Source organism: Juglans regia, chromosome 5 (genome assembly GCF_001411555.2).
Source record: "Juglans regia cultivar Chandler chromosome 5, Walnut 2.0, whole genome shotgun sequence".
Classification (NCBI taxonomy): domain Eukaryota; kingdom Viridiplantae; phylum Streptophyta; class Magnoliopsida; order Fagales; family Juglandaceae; genus Juglans; species Juglans regia.
The window spans coordinates 9,890,452-9,917,738 of NC_049905.1; the positions used below are offsets into that span (position 1 = coordinate 9,890,452).

General features: G+C 33.7%; 3 protein-coding genes across 10 annotated transcripts; 1 reads left to right on the top strand and 2 right to left on the bottom strand.

The window, feature by feature from the left end:
- Nucleotides 1-11,596: 11,596 nt before the first annotated feature.
- On the top strand, nucleotides 11,597-14,197 carry LOC108988581 (tetraspanin-3-like). The gene is made up of 2 exons (XM_018961894.2): nucleotides 11,597-12,207; nucleotides 13,682-14,197. Exons 1-2 carry the CDS (start codon nucleotides 11,695-11,697, stop codon nucleotides 14,024-14,026), a joined length of 858 nt encoding a protein of 285 aa, XP_018817439.1. The 5' UTR covers nucleotides 11,597-11,694; the 3' UTR covers nucleotides 14,027-14,197.
- Nucleotides 14,198-15,234: 1,037 nt separating this feature from the next.
- Nucleotides 15,235-26,384, bottom strand: LOC109019374 (tRNA-splicing endonuclease subunit Sen2-1-like). 8 transcript variants are annotated; one of them, XM_035690406.1, is made up of 7 exons: nucleotides 19,223-19,298; nucleotides 19,044-19,062; nucleotides 18,864-18,903; nucleotides 18,711-18,764; nucleotides 17,110-17,304; nucleotides 15,670-16,418; nucleotides 15,235-15,554 (listed from the first exon to the last, which is right to left on the bottom strand). In XM_035690406.1, the coding sequence occupies exons 6-7, from the start codon at nucleotides 16,395-16,397 to the stop codon at nucleotides 15,380-15,382; spliced, it is 903 nt and encodes a 300-aa protein (XP_035546299.1). In that variant the 5' UTR covers nucleotides 16,398-16,418; nucleotides 17,110-17,304; nucleotides 18,711-18,764; nucleotides 18,864-18,903; nucleotides 19,044-19,062; nucleotides 19,223-19,298; the 3' UTR covers nucleotides 15,235-15,379. The 8 variants fall into 8 exon arrangements, with proteins under 8 accessions (XP_035546299.1, XP_035546304.1, XP_035546303.1 ...); XM_035690411.1 differs by lacking the exons at nucleotides 19,044-19,062; nucleotides 19,223-19,298 and adding an exon at nucleotides 26,080-26,383; XM_035690410.1 differs by lacking the exons at nucleotides 19,044-19,062; nucleotides 19,223-19,298 and adding an exon at nucleotides 26,080-26,383 and having other exon boundaries at nucleotides 18,864-18,914.
- On the bottom strand, nucleotides 16,949-24,380 carry LOC118343756 (very-long-chain (3R)-3-hydroxyacyl-CoA dehydratase PASTICCINO 2-like). The gene is made up of 10 exons (XM_035690042.1): nucleotides 24,336-24,380; nucleotides 20,047-20,205; nucleotides 19,439-19,539; nucleotides 19,223-19,334; nucleotides 19,044-19,062; nucleotides 18,864-18,952; nucleotides 18,711-18,764; nucleotides 18,489-18,505; nucleotides 18,118-18,185; nucleotides 16,949-17,070 (listed from the first exon to the last, which is right to left on the bottom strand). The coding sequence occupies exons 1-10, from the start codon at nucleotides 24,378-24,380 to the stop codon at nucleotides 16,949-16,951; spliced, it is 786 nt and encodes a 261-aa protein (XP_035545935.1).
- Nucleotides 26,385-27,287: the final 903 nt, after the last annotated feature.

Genomic DNA, 27,287 nt, shown 5'->3' on the forward strand with positions numbered 1-27,287 from the left:
TACATGAGCTCCAAAGCCATTTGGCATGTAAAATCCTAAAAAAAAAAAAAAAAAAAAAAAAAAAAAAGAGGATGTTTTACATACTAACCTGTAAAATTGTTCACAAGCAGAAATTTGTAAACCTAAGCATTTAAGAAGCGTAGCCACATCTTTGTGCCTTGCCAGGCTTCACTATTTATGAGTGAAGGGAATTGAAAACAGTTCCTCTTGAAACAATCTGTCTGTTCCTGGGTATTTAACAACTCCCAATAAAAACCAGCCACTTGTACATCGTTGCCCCCACCAAGCTCTATCACCCACACCAAGTTCTGTCGCCCATCACAGCCTTCACCCACCCCAGCATTCGAGTGGGCCATCATCATCGACAGAGGTCGCCGCCATCTCCTTCGCCACTTCATGATTTGATTTTTGCACTAATGTATGATTTTTCGACTCATATGGGTCGGTCATTTAAGAAGAAACTTGAAAATTGTATATGGGTATTTCTAATGTATATATTTTAATGGCACTCATTATAAATCTAAAAAATTTCCTGGCTAAAATGATAGAATATGGAATGAAATTTCCTAGGAAATTAGATTTTATTGGTAAATTAGAATTTGCTAGTTAGTAGATGGGCAAATAATGTCTTGGAGCATCATCTGCACATGGAGCCAATTGAATCACACATATGCTCTATCATCGAGTACGTTTGTATAAATCTGAAAAACAATTTGACTAAAATGACAGAATATGGAATGGATTTTCTTGGCAAATTATATTTTTCTAGTTAGTAGATGGGCAAATAATATTTTGGAGCATCATTTGCACATAGGGCCGATTGATTCACACATATGCTGTCCTCTAGTACTTTTGTATAAATATGAAAATTTCTTGATGTAAATTACATAATATGGAATGGATTTTCTTGGCAAATTAGAATTTGCTAGTTAGTTTGGCAAATAGCTGACTACATGAATTTCAAATTGTGTGCCTAGCTGCAAATTGTTTTTTTTAATCAGTAGAATCAGATTGTTGAATGATTTTATTTAATGAATGATCAAATTCCAAATTCTAATAGTGATGAAGTTGAGATAAAAATGAGTCACACATGGCCAGAAGATGAAGATGTAGAGCTTCAGGCTGAAAGCATAGAAGAATAATGTGATGTCACTGTGGAAGATATAGTGAATGTGAAAAATGGAGTGAATGTGGAAGATGAAGTCAGTGTGAATAATGGAGGAAGCATGGATGATAGAGTGAATGTGATTTCCTCTTCGAATAGTGGTCCTTTGGATCCATTTTTTGGTATGGTATTTGATGATCTAGAAGAAAGCTAGGCATTTTACAAGACGTATGTAAGAAGAAAAGATTTTGTCATTCGAACCAACCATACTCGATTATCAAAAGATGAGAGAAAACTAATTTTAGTATACTATGGTTTGCTCAAGTGAAGGATTTCGATGGGAAAGTCGCAAACAAAAAGAACGAACAATTCATGAACCTTCTAAGACAAATATTGGATGCAAAGCAATGATAAGAATAAAAAAAATATGGTGAAAAGTGGATAATATGCAAGTTTGTGCTTAAACATGACCATGTGTTACTTACACCGAGAAGTATTAGTTTGCTCTATGGACAAATGGGAGTCACACGTGTCCAAAAAATACTTATTATGACTTTAAATGAGTCTGATGGATCAACAAAGAAAATAATGTCGGTATTAAGTAAAGAATCAGACAATGACTTTAACATTGCTTATATTGGCAAGGATGTAAAAAAATACTCGGGAAACAAAAAGAGAAAATTATCTAAAGAGGGAGATACATAAAGGTTATATGCCTACTTTCTTGATTGGCAATGTAAAAAACTTGGGTTTGTAACTCCATACAAGTTGATGAGAATGAGTGTATGGAAATTTATTTTTGGGTAGATACAAAATCAAGGGATGCATACCAATATTTTGGAGAGGTTGTCACATTTGATGTCATGTAACTAACAAATATTTATAAGATGTCATTTGTGCCATTTTCTGAAGTTAACATCATCACTAAACATAATGTTTGATTGTGCTTTGTTAGTTAATGAAACAGTTGAATCATATACATGGTTATTGAAAATATGATAAGAAGCAATGCTTGGGCATGTCTCTACTATAATTATCGATGACGACAAGGCTATGGCGAAGACCATTGTAAAGGTATGCGCAAATACGACTCATAGGTTGTGCTTGTCGCACAGTTTACAAAAAATTTCCGAACATTTGTCCTATGTAGATAATAAATTTTCAAACTTTCAAAAGTTTTTTTGACATTGTATCTATGAGAAAATTACAAATAATGAGTTTGAGCAGGAATGTAGTTCAATATTAGTGGAGTATGGGCTAGGAGATAATATTTAACTACAAAATCTTTAAATCCGGCAGAAGAAGTGGGTTCCGACTTACTGGCATTCTACAATTGTGCCAGTATGTCAACAACTCAAAAGAGTGAAAGTATAAATAAGTTTTTCAAGAATTATGTTCATTCAAGCACTATGGTTAGTAACTTTTTACATCAATATGAAAAAGTCTTATATGCACGTTATTTTAAAGATAAAGATAAGGACTTGTGAGCAAAATCTACACTGGTGATATTGAAAACATGTCACAAAATTGAAGAAGAGATGACCATAGTTTACACAAGATAGTCTTTCATGATCTTTCAAGATGGATTTTTCAATAGTCATTGGTACAAATTAACCAAATTTTTCAAAAAAAGCGAAAGCAAGACATATCGAGTAGCACCTCATGAAAAAGAAATCTCTATTTATTATGTGATTTTGGAGAGTGGAGAAGATAATACAACATATATATGTCATATGTTTGAGTATATGAGAATTATTTGTATGCATTTCATGTGTCATTGGCAAGAAATCAAAATTAGATGGTTGCCAAAGCACTATGTTCTAAAAAGACTAACAGTCAATGCTAAGAGTCAAGCTATTCTTGACATACCATGTCTTGAAGGGCATGTAATGCCACGTGATGATCCTACAAAGAGAAAAAGTAAGTTGATGATGCAATTTTACGACATTGCAAAACATGAGTCACAAGCAACAGAAAAACTCAACCATAGGCATTGTAACATTTGCAAAAATGAGGGACATGCGAGGAACAACTGTCCTTCAGTGAGGTATTGTAGCTTATAAAATATTTATGTTATATTGGTTTTTAATTGAAGAACTTATTTTTTTTTTCTTGTGTCATGTTGTGGTATATGTAAAGATATTAGACATACAATTGAGGTCGATTGTCAAAACTTGGATTCTTAGTAAAGATTTGCTTATGTATGTGTGTTTTTCTTTTGTTTTTTCTTATGTTATAGACAGGTTCTTTTAAATTTAATATGTGATAGAGAATTTTTTAATGTGACAGTGAATTACGTAATAGATTATGAAACTTTTGAGGAGTGAATTGAAACTTGTTAAGAGTTGATTGAAGCTTTCTTGTGTATTGAGGCTTTTGAAGCCTTTTATGTAATTGTATCCATGTGTTTTGAATGGTGGATGTAATTGCAAACAAGGATGAGCTCATATAATTCTGAATTACGGATGTTATTTCTTTATGTAATACTACAACATAAATTTTGGATGTTTCTTAATTTTTTTTTTAGCTTTGTGTACTTTTTTCAGGTTGTGTCCAAACCCTATCCAAAACATTTCCATCACATGTTCATGCACTTTCATTACGTGTTCATTGCATTCTCAAAACCTGTCCAAAACATTTTCAAAACTTTTCAAAACATTTACATAACATGTTTATGCACATTTACTACGTGTTTATTACTTCTAAAATATGTCGATTACATTCACCAAATATGACCCATTACATCACATGTTCATTACATCTAGCTATCCAAAAAGTACCCTACAAAGTACAACAGGTTACATAAGTCGTAGCACTGGCCGACATACACTAATGTTTTTCGATTACATAAATATTTCAACATAAATCACAAAAAAAAATTAAAAATTAAAAAAAAAACCACGACAAAAGCAATACTTTCAATATTCTCTTATATTTCTTCTCCACTACTTTAAATTTGTCTTGTTCAATCATTACATGTTTATGAAGTATCATCTTGTTCCTTCGTTGAGTTAACTCCATTAAACAATCAATTCAAAAATCAATCGTCAATTGTTAAACAAGTATTTTGTTCACTTTGAAAATTAATCTATTCAAAAAATCCACATTGTATATTGATCTTATAGTTTGGACAATCGTAAGATTTTCTGCCAAAATTATTAGCCTTTTTAGAAATTTGTAGTTTCGATCGAATGCCACAGTAATATAGTGGTCTCTCCAAATTAGTTTTGTATTTCCTTCTTGTAGTCCATGAACTTGAACCAGAATGAAAACTTGAACTTGTCATTTGTTGAAAAATATATACAATAATAAATAGAATTAGCATTATCTGTGAGTAGAACATATGCAGCCAAACAAAATCAAAGAAAAAGAAAGAGTGCATCAGTCAGAACAATCTTATGCCCACATAAAAAATTATAGTTAGCCCTTTTAGAAGTAAAGCCTTTAACATGCGAGGGGCTGGATTAGCCATATCAAACATTTATTATGCAAACATTCTAGAAAATCATAGCACCCATCTAGCAAGTAAAAAATAAAAAAATGGGGGGTGGGTGGGACAAAATATAGTTTCTAGATGAAATGAATACCTACCCAGATTATACATAAAGGTTAACAAAGTTTGAACCCAACTGCAGATTTATATATGAAAAGGTAAGAGAGAGAGAGAGAGAGAGAGAGAGAGAGAGAGAGAGAGAGAGAGAATCAATATATTGTGTTGTGAGGAAATGGTAGAATTAGGACCCTAAAGGACTTGATGCTAAACTTCATTGCATAGATAAACATAAACACATAAGAACCTCTTGGATGCAAGGTGAAATAAAATGAAAAGAACCTCTTGGATGCAATGTGCCACTAGGTGATAGGGTTAGCTCTCACCCTTCCTAGGATGATATTTCAAACATGCCAAAGGAGAAGATGCCACAAATCACGTTGCCAATAAATGAGATCTTAGATCTCGTCAACTATAACATGAAAAACACTATTTACCATTTTGTAGCATCGCCTATAACATGAAAAGCACAATCATAATTAAGGCATGGAACATTTCGTAACATGTAAAAAGGTATACCATAGATCTCATATCTCGTCAGCTGAAAGGCTAATGGCACCCTCAAGATCGAGAGAGGTCGCCGACGTTTCTTGTTCTAGGAGAGGGGGAGGGTAAACAAGAAGGGGATTCGAGGTACTGGAAGAGGGGAAGAGGAAGGGTTACGAGAGAGGGGGCAGAGAGGGAGGAAATCTTTTTTTTTTTTTTTCCTGTATGTTATTAGCTATTGTGCAGTCATATGGGATGTAAAATGGGAGACCTACGTGGCAAACACCCATTAGAGAGATGTTATTTGAGAGAGAACAAACCGACCGATTTGAAGATTTTCTAAATTGAAAATTATAAAAGTTAGAATATTTACTTCATTTACGTATTAACCACAAGATAATGGTCTTCTAAAAAACAGATATTGCAAGTGTAATAATTCAAAGCGTTAAAGATATAATAATTATGAAAAATTATATTTTCATTTTGGTATGCAAATCTCACTTAGTAAAGTGTTTTTATGACATAATTTGATTTAGAATATAAATTTTAAATTTTACAAATTAAATTTTAATATTTAAATGATGTAGATAGTATATTTTATACATCGACTTAAAAATAGAATAACTCAATATAACTCAATAATTATCGATGTCAAACTACTTGAGAGTGTTCCAATAATCATTGAGTCAACATCACGAGGCGGTTGTATTTAATAGCAGTGGTTAGTGAGTGTTTTTTTAGCATTATTTGTGAAAGCAGAGAGATTATTTTCTGAAAGAAAATATATGAGGTTGTTACATGTTAAAAATATATAGAGGGTGGATTGTTTTTTAATTTTTTTTTTTATATATTTTGTTTTAACTTTTTTAAAAAATACATTTGATTTTGTTAATGATTATATTAATGGAAAATATACACAAAGCCCTCATGGCTCAAACTATCACATAATTTAGAAGTACTCAAAACTTACTCGAAACTTCGATAAATTGTAATATACCTCATTGCCCACTTAAAAATATAAGATTATTCTATGGGAGATTTGCATAGTGAGTTGAGTTAAGATAAGATGAGAGTTAAAAATTGAATAAAATATTGTTAAAATATAATATTTTAATATTATTTTTATTTTAAAATTTGAAAAGTTAAATTGTTTATTATATTTTATTTGAAAGTTTAAAAAAATTGTAATGATTAAATAAGATGAGATGAAATCAACTCATTATCCAGATAAGGCCTAAAGATTATCAAAAAATATAAAATATTTTTTTTTTTATGCTTTTTTATTTTTTTGAATTCTTATTTTTTTAGGAAGGATATTGCCCACGTTTGGATCGTGAAATGAGATGAGATAGTTTTATATAAAAGTTAAAAATTGAATAAAATATTATTTTTTAATATTATTATTATTTTGAGATTTGAAAAAATTGAATTGAGATTTAAAAAAGTTGAATTGTTTAATGTATTTTGTATGTGAATTTGAAAAAATTATAATGATAAGATTAGATGAGATGAATTGAGATAGTTTTTCAATCCAAATGGGGTTAAAAGACGTATTTGGGCCGTCTGATAATTTTGAGCTTACCCATTTCATACTTCATAGTTTTTTTTTTTATTTTTTAAATCCAATGTTTAGATGTTTCTTTTTCTCTAATAAGCTAATGGTTGGGTTTAAAAAATATATATAAACATTATAAAGTTCTTTAAAATATTGTTAAAATATTATTTTTTAATATTATTATTGTTTTAGAATTTAAAAAAATTAAATTGTTTATTTTATTTTGTGTGAGAATTTAAAAAACTTGTAATGATGAGATGAGATGAAATATTTTCTAAATCCAAACGAGGAAAGGTTGGTTTAGACAGTGAAATGAAAAGAAATAATTTTAAATAAATTGAATAAAATATTATTTTTTAATATTATTATTTTTAAATTTAAAAAAAATAAATTATTTATTATATTTTATGTAGAGATTTTAAAAAATTATAATAATAAAATAATATGAGATGAAACTAACTATGTATCTAAATAGAGCCTAAATGCTATTTTTTATCTAATAAAACGAATTTTCATCTTAAAAAATTATTTTAAGAAAAGAAAATATAAGTCTCGATCCCCCAAAATACCACCAAAACAATCAATCTTGAAATCCAATATTCAAACTACTAAAAAATTATAATCTATTCCATCAGTTAAAAAATGTCAATTACTTTTGACCATAAAGTATGGAAGACTGTCATGGACCAAAAAGTCAATTACTTTTTGGTAAGTTTCCTTACAAATTACAATGGGCGGTTTGATTGACTTGCCTTATCCTAACCGCTTGCACCGTCTTTATTTTTTTTATTTTTAAAAGAAAAATAATAGGTTATTATCCTCTTATTATCCTCTTATTATTTATTTATTATTATTATTATTATTTTATTTATTTTACTTAATAATTAAAGAAATAATTATTAATAAAATTATATATATTTTTAATTTCTTCTTAATAATTAAATATGTAAAAACAATATTTAAAAAATAATAAAAAAATAAATACACTATAAATAATAAATAAATAATAAAAAATAATAACCTTGTCATTAACTTTTTGGTAAACCTTGTGTGCGCTAAACAAGGAAACAAGTACAAGGTTCTACGCAATGTTTTGAATAACATATTGATCGAGGTACTGGAATGACATATTTCAATATCGATACCGTTTCATGTAACGTTTTGAAATAGTTGATATATAAATAAATTATATATAAAAATATATATATAAATTATATTTTAAAATAATAGTTTATATATGAATAAATTATATATAAATTATAAATAGTTTATTCTAAATTAAAGGTAAAAAAATAAGTTTATAATTTAAAAAAATAAAAAAATAAAAATTAAAGACTAAAATTTCGATCAATATGACCTATATTTAGAATGATAAAAAATATATATAATATTTATATTGAACCAATAGTCAGTACGATAAATATCAACCATATTTACCGGTACGATACAATATTTAAAACAATGATTCCACGTACCAGAGTTCAGAAGATTGGCCCCCCCATATGAAGGCAGAATGACTGTCACCATGATGCAAGCAAAAGATTGGCCTCCATGATCATTTATAGCCATACTTGCCCATCTCTCTTTTTTACCTTAAAGATGACTTAGTTTTTTTTTTTAATTCAATTTTTATTACCTTTTTTTTTTTATGAGCAGAATAAACACTAAATTTAAAAATAGTGCAAAACCGTGGGAGTGCGAGACCCAAACAAATGCCCCCAAATAGTTTTATACAAAGTTAGAAATAATAATAATAAAACAAAACAAACGGAAAATGGCTATTCAAAGTCAGTCTCATATTTCTTGACAAGAAGTCAAGAAGAAGTCACCACTTAAGTGATTTAGGGTAGTTTTGGAGGGTGAGATGATAATTTTATGTTTTGTTTTAATATTTAAAATATTTTATTTTAGTATTATTATTGTACTGAGATTTGAAAAAGTTGAATTGAGATTTAAAAAGTTGAATTGTTTATTATATTTTGTATGAGGATTTGAAAAATGTGTAATGATAAGATGGGATGAGATGAAAATTTTGTGTCTCATCCCATCTCCCAAACCTGCCCTAGATTTGGATTGTCATGAGGTGTGCTCTATAAAAATCTTGATTGAAATAGATGCAGTTGAACATAGGTTTGGGAGGTGGGGAACCGCCACCCACCTCCTTGCTCCATCCTGTCCAACATCTGTCTAGTTGGGAGCCAAGAACGGGACTCGGGCGGTACCTAAGCCCTCCCAAGATTTACCCCGTCCATCCGATCCAACCCATATATATATATATATGTATATTAAAAGATAATTTTTTAACAAAATGACTTTGTTTCAAGATTTAATCTAATCATCTCCGTCTCTTTCTTTCCCCCCTCTCTTTCCTCTATAGCTCTCTCAATCTTTCTTCCTTCTCATGTCACTATCTCTCTCTCTCTCTTGTCGGTTCAACAGCACCCTGTCCTCTTCTTCTCTCAATCTCATATTTCTTGACATGAAAGTCAAGAAGAACTTAGCAATTGGGTGATTTTTAATCTCGTCTAGATTGGATTGCCATGAGGTGAGCTCTTTAAAATTCTAATTAAAATAGATGCAATTGAACATAGGGTTGAGCACGTCAGTACGTGGGAGAACTGAAATTTCTAGTAAAGTTGGCGGTGACCCCATTTTGTTGGATGGTGCGAAAATTTCGAAGTGGAGTGGAATCTGATTCTTGAGACACGTAAGTTTGCAGCGTCACACTTCAATAAAGCTAAAGTTCTCCTCGAATTTCTCGGCATCCAGTTTACCTTTCTGAACTTCTAGATCCGGTTTAGACGATTAGATTTTCGAATGAAAATTTAAAATTAAATAAAATATTATTTTTTAATATTATTATTATTTTATAATTTTAAAAAATTAAATTATTTATTATATTTTATATAAAAATTTAAAAAAATTATAATAATAAAATTAAATAAATTATAATAAAATATTTTTTATATCTAAACGAGACTTTATAAATTTAAAAACCAACTATGATTAATCTAAGTAAGAAGGAGAAGTTAGCCCCAACCTCTTAGTTTCACCTTCTACAACAATATATGCTTTCTCGAGTTTTCTAGAGTCTGGCAAGTTTGGGTAATGAACACTTCTCAACACTTTTTAAATATTTTCGTATGGACGAAGAGACTTCACATGCCAAACACGTTTGAAGTAGTTTAAACAAAGTCTCTTGCCACTGTGTTGTATTATGAGCCGAGAGTTCACTGCTTGCATGCGAATGCCAGTGTGCGATGAAGAGGGAGAGGGAGGTTCGTGATGGCTGGGTCTGCGAGAGGTGGTGGAGGTGCGGTGGCCTGGGTGGCCGCGTACGGCAACGCAAGTGGATAGAAATGGATGAAACCCATTTCGGTTGGGTTACCGCAGGGGAGAGAGAGTTGCACGTGGAGAAGATCGATGGTGGCTGGCTTGGTCGCCGGCATGAGGGAGAGTCGTCGGTGGTGACGGTGAGGCTGGATGGCTGCGTACGGCAGTGCAAGTAGAGAGAAATGGGTTAAATCCATTTTAGTTGGGTTACTGCAGGGGAGAGAGAGAGTTGCGCATGGAGAAGATCAGTAGTGGCTGGCTTGGTCGCTGGCGTGAGGGGGAGTCACTGGTGGTGGTGGTAAGACTGGGTGGTGCCAAACTGGGCTGAAGGACATATATTGTGACCTTCCGATTGATGTGATCCGATTCAATAAAAATTAATTTTGATATTGTATTAATCTTTTGTACTGCCATGCATCATGCTATATCTTTGATTATCATTTGAGATAAACTCTATAGATATAGCCTATAGACATATATGTTATTGAATCACTTAAATTTTATGTCTTGTCTCGCTGATTCCATTTTTTGCTTTAAATATTTAATCACTCATGTTCCGACTTGTGGCTCAAGTAATATGTGTGGTAAGTAGAGTGCCAACGAATCTGTTGAAAAGCATGCATAACCATCGGATCACGACCGATAACTGGATAAGGAAGGAGCTAACAACTCCAAATCGATAATTTATTATGGATAATGTTATATTTACCACTTAATAACGACCGCTCGAGCTGTGTTATATCAGCACTTGTAACTTAGAATCATAAAAAATAGAATGAAGAACATTATTTCTACAATAAAGTCATATATTTATGCACCACATTGTAATTTATAAGAGAAATATTTTAATAACAAATAGATTATATAAAAGTAAATTTACAAACTGATGTATCTTGATGCAATATGTTAAATTGTAAAATTATTTTTATTATAAAATAAATTTAACATAAAATCATAAAAATTTATAAATTTATTTATGTATATTCTTTTTATATTTGTAAACATCGTAACTCAATCTTAAAATCAAGCTTTGCTAGATATATTCAAATGAAGTCAAAGGAAATAAATATCTTGGAATCTAGTCCAATCTAGTCTAATACACGAACGTTATGGGCTCACATGGGTAGACACCTCTGATAGATTCTCCATTAAAGTGTACTTCCACTCTTCTTTATTAAACATCCTTTCACTCTGTTATCATTCCCAATTTCCCACCTACATCTGATAAAAAGAACAAACCCCAAGGCCCAAACATGCCCTCATTTTAAGAAAAATAAATAAATAAATATATGATTCATATAAAAAATAATAATTTTTTAATGTTATATTCTATTATTGTTTTAAAAAATATAATATATTTATACCATCTATAACTATATCTAACTTTATTCATAAAATATTATAATTATTTTTTTTTTATTAATTCATTTTACATCTATTAAAAATTATATAAAAAAGTTAGTTTTATTTTTTATATTTTTGTTAGGCAAAAGCTAATTAGGCATTCCCCACACTCAAACACCATGTACAAAATGGACAGCTGCACTGCTTATTTAATGTCATTGCTCTAACATGTTAGTCTTCGAGGACTGCAAGTAGAAGAAGAGAAAGATCAAGATCAGAGAAAAGAAAGAGAGATAACAGAAGATTGAGAAAGAATCAAAGATGAGAAACAGTAACCATGTGATAGGGTTGCTAAACTTCTCGACCTTCCTCCTCTCGATCCCAATCCTAGGAGGAGGAATATGGCTGAGCACCAGGGCCAACAACACTGACTGCCTCAAGTTCCTGCAATGGCCCCTCATAGTCATTGGGGTCTCCATAATGACCGTCTCCCTTGCTGGTTTCGCTGGCGCCTGTTACCGTAACACTTTCCTCATGCGCCTCTACCTCTTCGTCATGTTCTTCATCATCGCCGCGTTGATAGGGTTCATCATCTTCGCCTACGCGGTTACGGACAAGGGGTCCGGCCGTCACGTGCTGAACAGGGCTTACTCCGAGTATTATCTGCAGGACTACTCGGGTTGGCTCAAGGATCGCGTTGCGGATGAAAGCTACTGGTCTAAGATCAGCTCCTGCATTAGGGACTCTAAGGCTTGTGGCAAGATGGGGAGGACTTTTGGAGGTGTGCCTGAAACTGCTGATATGTTTTATCTCAGAAAGCTCAACCCCATAGAGGTAAGCTTTTGTTTTTTTCTCATCTTTATTCGTTAATCTGGAAACACCCAGAAAGAGTTTCTTTTCTTGGTTCATATATCTAAAGTCTGATTCAGAAAATTCTATGTGGTTGGCTTGCAAAGTTTTGGGTCTTCAGCATAGAAATATCATTGATTAGGGAACTTAATATACAGCCTTTATGTGGGTTTAATTTCTGGGCTATGAGCAAACTGTAAGTAAAAAATCTATCTCGTTTTCTGCTGTTATTTTTTCTTCTTTCGTCTTCGTTCTGGTAATACCCGGAAAAGAGTTTCTTTTCCTATTTCATATATCTCAAGTCTAACACAGAAAATTCCAAAGTTATGGGTCTTTAGCAGATATAGAAATATCATTGATTAGGGAGCTTAATTTGTAGCCTTTATTTGGGTTCAATTTCTGGAGCTGTGAGTAAAGGAGTTTCCCTTTTCTTTTCTTGTTCCTCCTTCTGCCATTTCAGTAATGATATCTTGGAAGAAAGATATTAGGATTTTTTAAGGTTTAAAGTCAAAGGGAAAAAAAAAAGGAAGACAGAAGATTAGACCTGGTTTGAGTTGTAGATCTCCGTTAGAAACGCAAAGGGCATGTGGGGGGGGATTTGACTTGAACTCAGCCCTCAATCAAGGAGGCCTCATAATGCTGTTTTTCAAATGAATGGGAACCCAACATCTACGAGATCCATTATGTCATTATGGGAACGTGTCGAAACGACATGATTTTCGATAACTTTTGGTTTTGCTTGCTGTCTATAACTTAGCGGTTACGCAGATGATATGATATATGATGAGATATTTTATTAAAATTTGAATAAAATATTATTAGAATATAATTTTTATTAAAATTTAAAAAAATTAAATTATTTATTATATTTTACGAAAAATTTTAAAAAAATTATAATGATGAGATAATTTTTAATATCGGCCTTAAGATTTAAAAAATGTAAAAAAAGTAGGATTATTTGTCACGTTTAAGATAAGCAAAGATATAGACATGCATGACCCAGAGAGGCTGTCCCTTTCCTCAGTACTCTTTATCTTTTAGCCAAAAGGCAGGGAAAGAATAAAAAAAAAAAATATTCCTTTCCATCCCCAAAATTTTCAGAAAGAATGTTCTCCTTAGCTACTCTTTGTAGGTTTTGGGTTGGGGTTGGTATGGCTTTACTTTTTTTTTTTTTTAAGTGGACCAGGTTTTATCCTCTTTAACTGGATTCGAGAGACACTTTTTAAGGGGAATATGTTTTTCTCTTAGGTTTTATTTTTCTATATGATCAACATCTTTTGGAATTTTTATTAGAATTTTCGGATTTAAGATAAAAGAGATAATCAAATAATACTGTAAGACTCGCTTTATATCATGTGTGGGCTATACTCCCTCTTAATAAGTGTGCTCGGTGACATGGGCTCGGCCTGTCACAAGCAGTGATTCCACATTTAATGTACTGTTTGGTTTTGTTACATAGTCTGGTTGCTGCAAGCCCCCCACAGAATGTGGCTATGTCTATGCAAACGAGACATTCTGGAACCCTGGAGGAGGCATGGTGGGAAGCAACCTTGACTGCTCCAAGTGGAGCAATGAACAAGACCAACTTTGCTATTCCTGTGACTCCTGTAAAGCTGGTGTTCTTGCTAGCCTCAAGAAGAGCTGGAGGAAGGTTTCCGTGATTAACATTGTTGTGTTAATCATCCTGGTAATCTTTTATGTGATTGGCTATGCCGCATTTAGGAACAACCGCAGGATGGACAATGACGAACCCTTCGGCGAGGCGAGGATGACCAAGGCACGACCTAGTAGGATCCAGCTTTAACTATGGTGGGGGAGGAACAACTAATACTTATGAAGCTTAATATTTCAAGAATGATGTAATATGGAGATTTGGGTATTGATTTAACTTTTAAGGGCTGGCTTGTCTTGGACAGGTGAACTGATCATTTGTATTAATTAAAGTTTGGTTGTATATGCTTGATTTTAAGGTCTTTTTCATGAGTTTTATCAATCTTATCACTTTTAAAAGGGACAAAAAAGATGTTACTAGTGTTATTGGGGATGGGTAGGATTTGAATGACATGTAATGTATATGTTTTTGTGTACATTTTCTCAGCTAGAAAAACAGTTCCAAATTGGCTCTTCAGTGCAAAATATCAAAATCAAATCACTAAACACACTTGTTAATTTTCATAGTGATTTTGGGGTGGTGCTAGCTGGTTGATAAGGGAAAATGAGCTTAGTTTATCTCAATTGGTATTTATTCCTCTTTTAAAATAGGATGTAGAGTGGAGTATAATGCTCAAAACCCACTAATTCTGTGTAATTAATTTAGAATAATTACTCCAAAAATTTAAAATATAAATATCTTTTCTTTTATGCAAATCATAATGACAAGTTTTCACATCAACAACGTGTTTGATAAGTAGCAATAGCAAGCTTATGTAAATGACGTCCGGGTGGGAGAAAACAAATTTCCCCCGGACGGACAAGGACAAGATCACATGAAAAATCCATTAACATGTTCCTAGATCATGGTTTTACGACAAATGAATTATATAAAAATAATATCACAAACTAACGTTATTTCATGTGATCTATCAAATTTATTTTACAATAAAAATAATTTTATAGTCTGACGAATCACATTAAATCACATCAATTTGTTAAATTATTTTATATAATCTTTTTATAACTAGAGTATTTCTCTATATTTTGTCATCTAGCAAAACTCACATCTCCTCATAATTCAGATGCTTGCTTGCTGCATATACATACATACGCCTCTGCCTCTCAGGCCTCCACAACTCAAGCCCACGATTACTCACATCAAAATACAAGAAAAATCCATCAGATTGGTGAATAAAAAAGCATGTTACGGATGATTAATACGTTGATTGAAGCATTGATTTGTTATATAAAAAGCATTTTTTATTTTTTTATTATAGTCCGAAGTGTTTTTCCTTTTGGCATATTGTGTTATCCTTACACCAATGACATACATCCTCTTAACAACCCGGCGAGTCAAGAGAAAGGTAATTCACTTTCTGGAATGCTTGGCCATCTCTTTCAATCCAAAGCTTACAACGAAGAATGGCAGGTGCGGACTGAGGGGTAAGATAACTCCACTTTCTACATCAACTCATAAATCCAATAAATTCTAACTCAAGAAGATTTAATTTAAACAAAACCGACGGCTTACCATAATGGAAATAAGAACTAAAGTAAGACTAACACTAACTACAATAAGACTGCTTGCGATTCCAACTACGCCCTTCTTCAATTTTACATCATGTTTTGTGATAAATTTCGTCTTCAAAGTTGCTGCTTTTCCAAGAGCTTCTCGTTGCCTGCATCAACGTATTAGTCATTAGAGCCCTTGGTAAAAGAAGTAGACTGTAGATCCATTACATAAGTTGAAAGTATGAAATTTTCATGTCAGGTTGCATGTATGTCTGCACTCACTTGGTAATCTTTTCGTCTATCATAGGATTTTCACGGCATTGTTCAGGACGCCACCTTGTGATTGTGCGCTCTACGACGGTGTATTTCTCCAAAGATGATGGAGAGGCAGCACCATTGCCATTTTTATTGATCTTCAGAACTAAAAGCGTCTTCACAACGCTTCCGCTAAGTCGAGTTGCGCAATGAAGATCAGACCACAACCTCAATCGGCCATTTACCTCATCCTCTCCTTCGGACAAAACAAGCACAGCATATTCAGAATGGACCAGAGAGGGATGGTGCCGATAGGCAACAAAGTCCACACCATAAGTGGAACCAGACTTAACGACCCAATTTTTCATTCGAAGATGCGCATAAGCCTTGTAGAAATCAGGGAAAGCTGATTTTTTTGATATCATGCACTGCCATAGCTCTACATCATTCTTTGGACAATGATCGTCACTCACAATTGTGAGGCATTTCAATGAATAGCATAGGTAAAAAGCTTCTTCCAAACCCAGCTGAAACCACTCCTTGCCCTTTTCAGCTGTAGTATTGCGGTTACCAAAGCATGCACGATCGAGAAGATCAATTTGTTCTGCTTCTGCTGCTATTAGTACACTGCACCCAACGAGCAATCCGTGAGCATCTGATTGAATTAGAGATGACCGCAATTGGGATACAATCTTTGAAATGGGCTCTGCAAGAGCTTTAGCCTTGAAGCCCTTTCCTTTCCATCTTGGCTCCATTTAATCCTGCAAAAAGATGGTCTAAAAGAACTAACTCATAGGAACTTGCAAAAAATATAAAGCTTTACTCATTCAACACCCACATAACAAGAAGGCTTTTTACCTACATGTAAGGAAAATCTTTCGGCACATTTCAGAATAGATGAACGTGCTAAACTAAAACATTTAGCGGCTAAACTAACAAATTTCAGTACTTCCAAACAGTCCCATCCCAGCCAAAAACAATACTTGTTTCATAAGTCGAACAATGTCAATAGTAGATGTGTAGCATGGATAAAAATCTCAGGCTCGGTGTGTACCAAGTGGAATTGGACTGTATAAGGAGTTATATACGAGCTTAGGGTATCATGCATATATGACCAGCACATTCCTTCTTTAGTGTTTAAATCCTACCCCACCTTTAATCGCAAAAATAATTCCATCCTTCTTTTTTTTGTCCTGTGTACTAGGTTTGTGCCCCTTTGCACTTTCTAATAAGATTACATTACTTAAAAAAAAAAATCCTTTTGCTCTATGTGTACTTTAATTTCTCCATTCCTACAATATTGAATTTAGAAGCAAGTTTTAGCAGCCATTAGACCTAAAGCAATTTTTTCTTCAAAAGGTTCTGAAGATGTAGAATTAGGATATCTTCCACCAGAAGGGTCTACAACCAAGAAATTAATCCATAAATAGCAGAAAAAACCAGCATAAACCGCTACATTTAACTCACTGGATAGCTGTGAACTGTAGCAGCCAGAGAATCTTTGTTGATCAATATTAATCCTTTGCTCTATGTGCACTTTAACTTCTCCATTCCTTCAATATTGAATTTAAAAGCAAGTTTTAGCAGTGATTAGACCTAAAGCAATTTTTCTTGGTTGAAGCTCTGAAAATGTAGAATTTGGATATCTTCCACCAGATGAGTCTACAACCAAGAAAGTAATCCATAAATAGCAGAAAAAATCAGCATAATAAAACAGAAACAAGGGTGCAAAGCTATTGAAAGAGCACGAAATTTCTCACTTAAACATGCTATATTTGAGGTAGATATTCAAATTTGCAGAGACATATGCAATGATCCTAAATCGGAGTGATACAACACTTAGATTGCTTTTGGGTAATGAGGTCATGTCAGATATTCTGTGAATAGTAATGAAAAAGTAATGATAAAATATTGAATAATAGTGAATAGTAGTAAAAAGTAGTGAAAATTAGTGAAAAGTATGTGAAAAATAATAATAAAATAATGAATAATAGTGGAGTGTTCTAAGCCAAACGGAGCCTTAGTCTGAGGCTGACACAAAATATTAGAAACAATCAATGACTCAGTAAATCTGTGGGTACCAACTCAGTCCATTGATGCCGCTCATGTGTGTACCAACAAGATCGAAAGTGGAGAGAGAGATATCTGGCGGTGGGGAAGATGGCTGGTGGTGAAGTTGGTGTCAACGGGAAGTAACAGCGGTGCTGGGCTGCGCAAATGGGGGATTTTTTTTTTTTTTGGGGGGGGGGGGGGAAATGAAAAAAAAAAAAAAAGAAATCTCTTGACTTAAACTGACGTGGCATGTCATTACTTCCTAAGTGCCAAGTGCTCGGCAAAAAATAAAGAAAATACTAGGTTATCCTCTGGTCTGTTTCTTGAGTTTAGAGCATTGGTAATGGTCTAGCAAAAGCCAAAGCCAAACTTTGGCTAAAACTACATGTTTTGCCTAAAGCCAAAGCCATTTTTATAACAAGAGCCATGAAGGTGCAAAACCAAGTGCCTCCTTCATCCCAAAGAAAGAATACCAAATAATCTTTAGTAACAAAATATTGGCTCAAAAATGACTTCTCGTATTCTTTTCCAAACAATATTTTTTTTCTTGGACGAGTTCTTTTCTACCCTATGTTCTGCAATATAAAATAAATCAACATGATTATAACTGATATCAGGCTCCAGTACATTTTGAGGATCGAAAATAAAATTCCCAGTTCTTTACTCTATTCTGGTATATAAAGAGTACCTTGAAGCACAATAGAGTTGACATCTCACATGTTCAATCTTAAGCTAGGAACTGCATTTTTAACTTCTGTTCAAACTTAATCATTGTAACTGATTCTCCATGGATTCAAGATGTTACTTCAAACTCTAATAAAGAAATCCAAATGACCAAATTTAGAAATACACACTCACAGGGCTAGGTTCGGTAATTTTTTCGTACACATGGTGTGCATTCAGTGTTCACTGTTTACCATATAACCACTCATCTAACATAAATACAGAACAAAATACAAAGCGAAAATGCAGTTGATGTATATAGCAAGTAAAACTGAAAATCATGTAACACTTGCCTCGGTGATGGACCAGCTGATCACCAGGGAGGTCACAAGTATGTGACTCTGAGTCTGCCAATCATGGGCCCCATCCGTCACAGAAAGATTTAGAAACCAAGTGAACAATAATTTGATAATTGGGTATTACATAAGAATAGCTTTGGTTGAGACCTGAGGGAAACTCCACAAGATACCCCACGTCAAATACAACCTGCAACCAATCTGTGACAGCGTTACTGATATCGGAAATGTCACCAGGCCTTTGTATTAATTAGGAACACAGTTATTAATTCTGGTTCAAAGCAAAACCTTTTCTTTTTCTAAATTATGGAGCAAAAAAAGATTACTCACCTACTAGACCATGAATAATCTGTTAGACAAAGGAAAATAAAAGATTAGAAAAAGAAACACAGAAAAAATTAGAATTGAACAGATCTGAGACTTCGATCTGATTTGGGGGTTTAAGAAATAATTTCCCAGGAAACATTTATCCATAGAAGACTGGAAAAAAGTGGTGGAGATATTCGTACCTCCAAGAGGGCGGAGGTTTGAGTGAGCTGAAGCAGGAGTTGGATGGCATCATAAACGTGTTCATGGCCAGACTCCCTGAGTGTCTGGACAGCAAGGTACAAGACTTTAAGCCTGAAATAGATAAAGGGTAGAGAATAAATTTCGTTGGGCATTGAGAATAAAAGAAGGAAAAGGGTGAAAGGATCACATCCAGAGAGATGTGATTGTTGGTATACCATCCAAAGAGGATGGTCCAATTGTAAAGAGTGAGGTATATGCTAGAGAGAGAGAGAGAGAGAGAGAGAGAGAAGGAGCAATGGCCCTTACCTTGAGAAGTCTAACCTCAAAAAGTATGGTCAGTGCTGTGGATGTGTTCAAGAGAGGCGAGTATGAAAGACAAGAAGCACACGGAGAGAAGAGGAAACCAGCAGAACACTCCCACCAGCAAGGAAACGGAAGCACAAATTTCTGGACATAGGAATGGAGACAAAATGGTGAAGAGGGAAGCATAGTGTGACAGAGAGAAGAGGGGGGGAGAAGCAGGGAAGCTAGGGACAAGAAAGAGAAATTCCGAGGGAAAAAGGGTTCCTTGCCATTGATATTATTTTGCAAAATGCGCCTTTGGTGGGTGAACAGTAGCTTGCAAGTATGACTTTTTTGCTTTTGATTTACTGCACCTCATAGTATAACTTGGAGTTCTTCTACAGTCACCGAGGTTATGTCCTGACGTTCAGTCCTGACTAATGTGTCATGCCACGTAATTATTTAAAAAAAAAAAAGGAAAATCAATCTGAAATAGAAATACCCTCCCATCCATACAGATGACCTAACCCGAAACCCATACTGACAGAATCCCTCTCCCTCCGTTCGGCACCGGCCTCCACTCCGCGCGGTAGCAGCCCTCAATTTCCGATGCCTTCTTTTGGCTCCCCTTCATCCGGCCTCGCTTCCCCAAGAATCCGAACGGTAAGTTTTCACCTCCCCCACTGTCCTTAAACTTCACCTGCTTAGATTTGTTTTTGATGATATCAATATCTCAATGCTTACAACTCCAACGTATTTCAGTGCAACTAGTTTTTGTACAGAGGATATTTCAATGCTTGATGTTCTTTGTTCTTTTTCCCATCCCGCACCTTTTACGTTTATGGGATCTTCAACTCTGTTTTGTGTTCATCCAAAGAATGGGGTATCGGGTCCACGTTTTTTGTTTTCTTCTATTATGTTTTTGGGTTGAAGATTCAGGAAAATAGGTATCCATTGAGGGGCCAGATTTTTTTCGGTGGAATTCGTTTGGGAAACAGGGACCACTAAGAATATCAATTTGGATTGTTCTGTTCCTTTTAGGACAACTATCAATTTTGTTTTGCATTTAAAATTTTCGAGGGGAAGAAAGGGGGACCACAAAGAATATCAATTTGGATTATCCTGTGGAGAGAACTTTTGACTTCCATGTGGGTAGGATTTCTCTTTCATTAAGCTCTATTAGAACTGAAGTGTCTAGGAGCAGTTGAAAAGGAAACATGCGGACAAATGGTTGAGTCATGAGGATAATAAGATTGAACTCATTTACAACTTTGAACTTCGTGTCTTATTAACAATTTCTTAAGTGATTCACACCTTTTACGATTGCAATAAAACTTATTGCAACATGATATTTATTTCATAGCAAACATGATATTTTTTTAACATTACCGAAAATTCTTCCATGTAAAAAGTTAAATGAGTTGTAATGATTGCTTGGTTCTGTCTATGCACACTATTGTCAGACCTTGAAAAAGCTGGTCTAATACGTCTAAATTCATGTGCAAAAAGCCCTTTGCTCCATGTTAGCTATTTCAAATCTCAACTTTTCTTTGTAATTTTTAATACATACTACTAGCTACAGTTACTTTGGGATTTAGTTAAATTGAATTTGTGTAGGATTGCATGGTTTAATAATACATTAGATATTTTGACTACTCTCATATGTATAAATTTGGTTTCAGTTTTATTGTTGACATTCTAAACCTTATGGGATTACCTTGAGTCTTTATTGATAATTTGGTTCTAGTTTTATTGTTGACATTCTAAACCTTATGAGTTTTATTGTTGACATTAGGATAACACTACAAAAACTGCAATATCAAACCCAGAATTTTTTTTTAATCTTTATTTGCATATGGTTGCATCTTCTTAGATAATTTAAAGGTTGGACTTGCAATGGATTTTGACATGGGATATGCAGAAAATGAGGGTGATGAGGTAGGACTAGCAAATTATGAGGGTGATGAGGTAGGACATGCAGATGATGAGTATGAATGTGATACCCCATATAATATGGATAAGGGTAGGTGGTGTATGGGATCCCACATTGCTTGGGAATGAGAAGTTCTTGCTCTTTATAAGGTTCCAATGGGGCTCCAATTGTATCATTGACTAGTCCTTTTGGAGTATAGGCCATGTTGTTTGGACCTTCCATTGGGGCGTTACAAATGGTATCAGAGACTATCACAACCAGAAATGTGGGATTTGAGTCATGCCACCTACAATAGACAGGCCCGATGAGGACGTCAGGAATTTAAGGGGGGTAGATTGTGATACCCCATATGATATGGATAAAGGTAGGTGGTGTATGGGATCCCACATTGCTTGGGAATGAGAAGTTCTTGCTCTTTATAAGGTTCCAATGGGGCTCCAATTGTATCATTAATTAGTCCTTTTTGAGTATAGGCCATGTTGTTTGGGCCTTCCATTGGAGCGTTACAATGAATGTATGATGAGGTGGTACATGCAGATAATGAGTGTGATGAAACCATTGAAGAACCTAAGGTTGGAATGACATTTTCATCGGTAGAAGAAGTTTGGTCTTACTATATGAAGTATGGTAAGCAGAAGGGATTTGGGGTGTGTAAAAGGAATTCTAAACAGGGAGACGATGGGAATGCCAGATGGTTTATATTGGTATGTGCGCGACAAAGCACATCAAAGAGTAAGGCTGTCATTGTTCTCAAGCCAAGACAAACAGAGAAGATAGGGTGTATGGCTAGGATTAATGCTACACTAAATAGCAAAGATGGATATACCCTGTCTAAAGTAAACTTGGACTACACACACGTTTGTTTCTTGAGCATGAGATATTGGTAGTGCTACTACATGCCTCAGACATTGTGTCAATATGAACTACAAAAATCTTTCACCCCAAGTGATATTTTCAAAACTATCAACCCAGCAGTTACACCCCAGCAATATTTTGTCAAAAGAAAAAAAAGGCATGAATACAAGATATAAAGTTTATGTTAGCTATTTCATAATCTGCTTTATGTTTATTAATACAATTCAGTTCTTGCTACTGGCATCTTGTGCTTAAAAGCAGAAACTTGGCAAGCCGGCATTGATTACATGCTTAGAAGATTAACCCTTCATTTGATTCTAAAGACATTTATAGCAGGAGCTCACATAGACGTTTGTTTGCAGCTGATCTGCAAAGTATTATCTAAATTATCCCCGTTATACGTTCGCAGTGTAACTTCTAGTCTCCTACAACACTCATTTCCAAGATTATATAGCAGCTAACATATTCAATTCCCCATATATACTTTATTGATTATTTCAGTTTGACTACACAGTTCGAATTGTAAAGTATCCTAAATTAGAGTTTGGTGTCAAGTTTGGACAATATATGGGCACCAAAACCTGCAACTTATTGTTTGCGACAGTAAGGATTCCCTAAAGCTTTTGCCTGAATTCTAAAACCTACATCAATATTTATTAAGCATTTTATTTATATTGTTTATAGGATCTACATATTATGTCTATTGAAAATTAGACCCTATACAGTTAGCTAGCTTTGTGCATTCCATCAATTTGACTCGAGTAAGGTTTTCTTGACAACCTCGAAGGTGATTAGAAGATTATAAATTACTAGTTTATGTGAAGACCAGACTCATAATGCGTCCAACCCAAACCATATACATATGTAAGCTAAAAATTTAACGTGGGTTTTCAAGATTAATAGAGTATTCATTCAATAATCAATCACATATATACTTCTAAGTTTCTGTCCCTTCCACTATTATTCTAAATTTATTTACTATTTTCAGTCATTTCATGCATGATTTTTGAGCTAAAGTTTGTCACACGTGATCAATATGGTCTGGTTGCTGACAGAGGCCCATAAAAATGAAGTGCTAAAAAGAATCGTGTTATGGCCCTTCCTCCATTCTGTCTATATTGTGCTATGACTATAAGAACCAATCTCAATCATTTTTGTAGATTGTTATCTAAAATATATTAAACAGAATAGTATGATTCATGCTTTCCTAAATTAAACTGTTTTTCTCCACTTGAAATACATTCTATAATTTCCTAAATGCCAAATTGCCAATGTATTTCAAGTTAAATACTTTCCTAAATTTTAATCCAATTTTATAAAACTAAACTGTTTTTCTCCTCTTCAAATACATTCTACAATTTCCCAAATGCCAAATTTCCAATGGCACAAGTTGAATACTTTCCTTAATTTTAATCCAATTTTAGAAAACTAAACAGTTTTTTTCCTCTTTATATACATTCTATAATTTTATAAACTACTATAATCATAAGGCCATTTCAGCAGACAATTTCATAAACTACTTTGCATTTCAGCTGGATTTTCTAGGCTCGATTTAGCTATCGCATTGAGCAGGAGACATATCTTAGCAAACATAAATCCATAGAGTAATTCGAGGGGCAATTCATGCAAGAAAAATTAAAACAATAAAGAAATTACATGATAGATAGATATAGCGTAACAAACTCAGTTTTTACGTGAGGGAACCCAGACCACGGCGTAAATGGAGATCTACACCATGGTAACAACCAGAGGCGACGGTAGGCTCAGTGGTGAGGGGGTTGGCCTCAGGCTTTGGGGAGTCCAATAGATGGGAGGCGGCTGAGCTCTTAGGATTTCAAATTTGGGAGAGGACGCTGGAGGGGCTTGGGTTTCAAGCTTTGGGATGGAGCGACGGTGGCTCAATGGTGAGGTTACAGCCATGAATCCAAGCGACGGTTGCGAAGGTGGTGACGATGGCTCAATGGTGACGCTCCAAGCCTTGGGGAGTCGACGTGTTTCTGATTTGGGAGAGGGTGGAGTCGTGGATAGGGCTGAGCACTGACCAAGTCGGAGTCGGTATGGCCATCCTCTGACTCCGACTGTGACATGTTTATCCTCCGCTCTGACTCAGACTCCGACTTGTCGGAGAGAAGTCGGAGCGGAGTCGGCTTTGGGCTTTGTTTTGGGCTTCTTTTTTTTTTACTGTTTTCAACTTCATATTTGGCACACTTTTTAAAAAGAATTTTTTGTGTGAGCTTTTAAATTTTTTTTTTTTTTCAAAAATCACAATCTAAAGTAAATAATTTACTTTTTACTAAAAACATAACAAAAAATAAAACTAAATAAAAACAAGTAACATACGAAGTTACTAACATGCTTCAAAAAATTAAAAAAAAAAATTAAAAATGACTAATCACTGCAATAAACATCCACCCCCATCAATGCATCATCCACATCCAACTAATCACTTCAAGTCTACAATAAACATCCACACTCATCATCCACTTCAATCATAATAATATGTTCTTACAACAATTACAACAAACATTTTTTAAGTGCCAACCAAATTAAGTGTTACCAACAACAAACAGATTACAACAAATTAAATGTTCCAAGTGCCACACTACCATTCCAACTTCTAAGTTGTGCTTAAAAAAAAATGAAAAGATTTTAGTTAGAAAATATTTTGCCATGCCAACCAGAAAATGATAATGACAATAGAGCTAACTATGAATTTTGCTATGCAGTAAATATCCATTATCCTCCATGAATTTCACAGAGAATAACATTAATACCATGAAATTTAGGAGTTCCTGAACTCCAAGAACTATATAACAGTTCAAAGAGACTAACAAACTCCAACCACTAACAGTTCAATGATCCTACAAACTCCAAAAATCAAATGAAAGCATTGTTGATGGTCCTCTCAATTCAACCAAGGAACGTGATATAAGTTATCCAATCTTTCTTTTCATGATTTCAAGATTGTAAGGCACAAAACAGACATCAGCAGGACTTTCAGGAAATAACATGACAACTTATGTCGTATATGCACTAAATTAGTTTATCAAAAAGAGGTGATTTCGTCAAGTCTGAATTCCTAAAGGTGATAAAACTTCAACTTTGTACTTATACAAATGTTCAACCTTGTGGAACACAGATTAACTGCCCAACCACACCATCAATTACAGAAAGAAAATAAAACAGCCCACATGTTCACTAAAACAGTTCCAACTTTAGCATCATACTAATATATAAACAGCCCCAAACCACAACACACAAATAAAAACAGCTCCAAAAACAAGTATAATCACAGTTTATTCATTCAAAACATCCCAACAAAAACAGCCCCATTATTAACTCAAATTAAAACAGCCCCGGTATAATCACAGTTTTATCCAATCATTCCTTGCAACAACAAAAAAGCAGCCCCAAACTCATTCGATTTTAGTTACACAGATTTTACACAAACTCATCAACTGCAACATCCATCCAAACAAGTATAATCACAGTTTATTCCTTCAAAACATCCCAACAAAAACAGCCCCAATATTAACTCAAACTCATCAACTGCAAGTCTGCAACATCCATCCTATTTTAGTTACACATATTTTATACAAACTCATCATCACAAAATTACACAGATTTTACACAAACTCATCAACACAAAATTACACAGATTTTACACAACTATATCATCACAACATTACACAGATTTTACACAACAATATCATCACAACGCAAAATTACACAGATTCACATTTTACACAGAGGGAGAAGACGAAGGGAGAAGAGAGTGAGGCTTACCGTGTCGACCGCTGCCTGCGGGGGTGGTTACTAGGTCAGGGTGAGGTCGCGCGGCCACTCGGCGAGAGAGAGACGAGAGTCGGGGAGGACTGGATCAGGGTCAGGGGGACTGTTGCAGGGTGAGATGGAGACTCGCAGGGAGAGAGAGAGACGAGAGTGGTCCTGTGGAGGCTACGGTTTTTTGAAGCCGAAGGAAAATGGAAATTATGAGGGGGAGAGAGAGAGAGAGAGACGAGAGTGACTGGGTGAGGGTCCTGAGGCCGCGCCGGTCGTTCGCGGGGGGGAAGGTAGCGGTGGTGGTGTTGAAAAACTGCGCCGTTTTCTTTGATTTTCATGGATACACTAAATTTAATTTTAATCTTTGTTTAGGGTTTTAATTTTTTTATTTATAGTATTTATAATTGTTAGTATTGATTATTATTAATTATATGTTATCATTAATCATAGATTCATATAATATTTTTAACATATTATCATATTATATTATCTAATTATATGTTATCGACTTATCATTCTTATTTATAATTTTTTTAATTTTTTTATCACTCAATTTAATTGTAAGTATTAATTAATAAAAATTATTATTTAAATAGATTCGTACTATATTGACTAAAATTTAAATATAATTATTATACTAGTATTATTATACATTGGTATTAAATGTAGACTATAAGTCTATAATATTATTATTGTTAGTATTTATACTTGTACTATAGGATTGATTATTGACAATTAAATATTATTATACTATAGTATTACATGTTATTAACAATTACATGTTATAGTCTATAGACTTGTATTATAGTTTTTATAAATAGTATGTAATTACATGTTATTAACTCATTATACTTTTACTATAATTAGTGTCTAACTTATTCCTATTAATAGCTAAAGAATAATTAGTATTATATATTAGTATAATAGTATTACATATTTATATGATTAATACTTTAGTTATTATACATTAGTATTATATATTATTATAAATTTATAGATTAGTGTTTATCCATTAGTATTACATGTTATTATGCATTTTAGTGTTTATACATTAGTATTACATGTTATTTTATTTATACGTTAGTAATTTAGTGTTACATGGTAATAATATTGTAATAGTATGATATTTATATATACTAAACTATTATTAGTCAATTTAGTTTATATATATTATAGACTAACTATATATTTAATTAGCTCATGCTAGTATA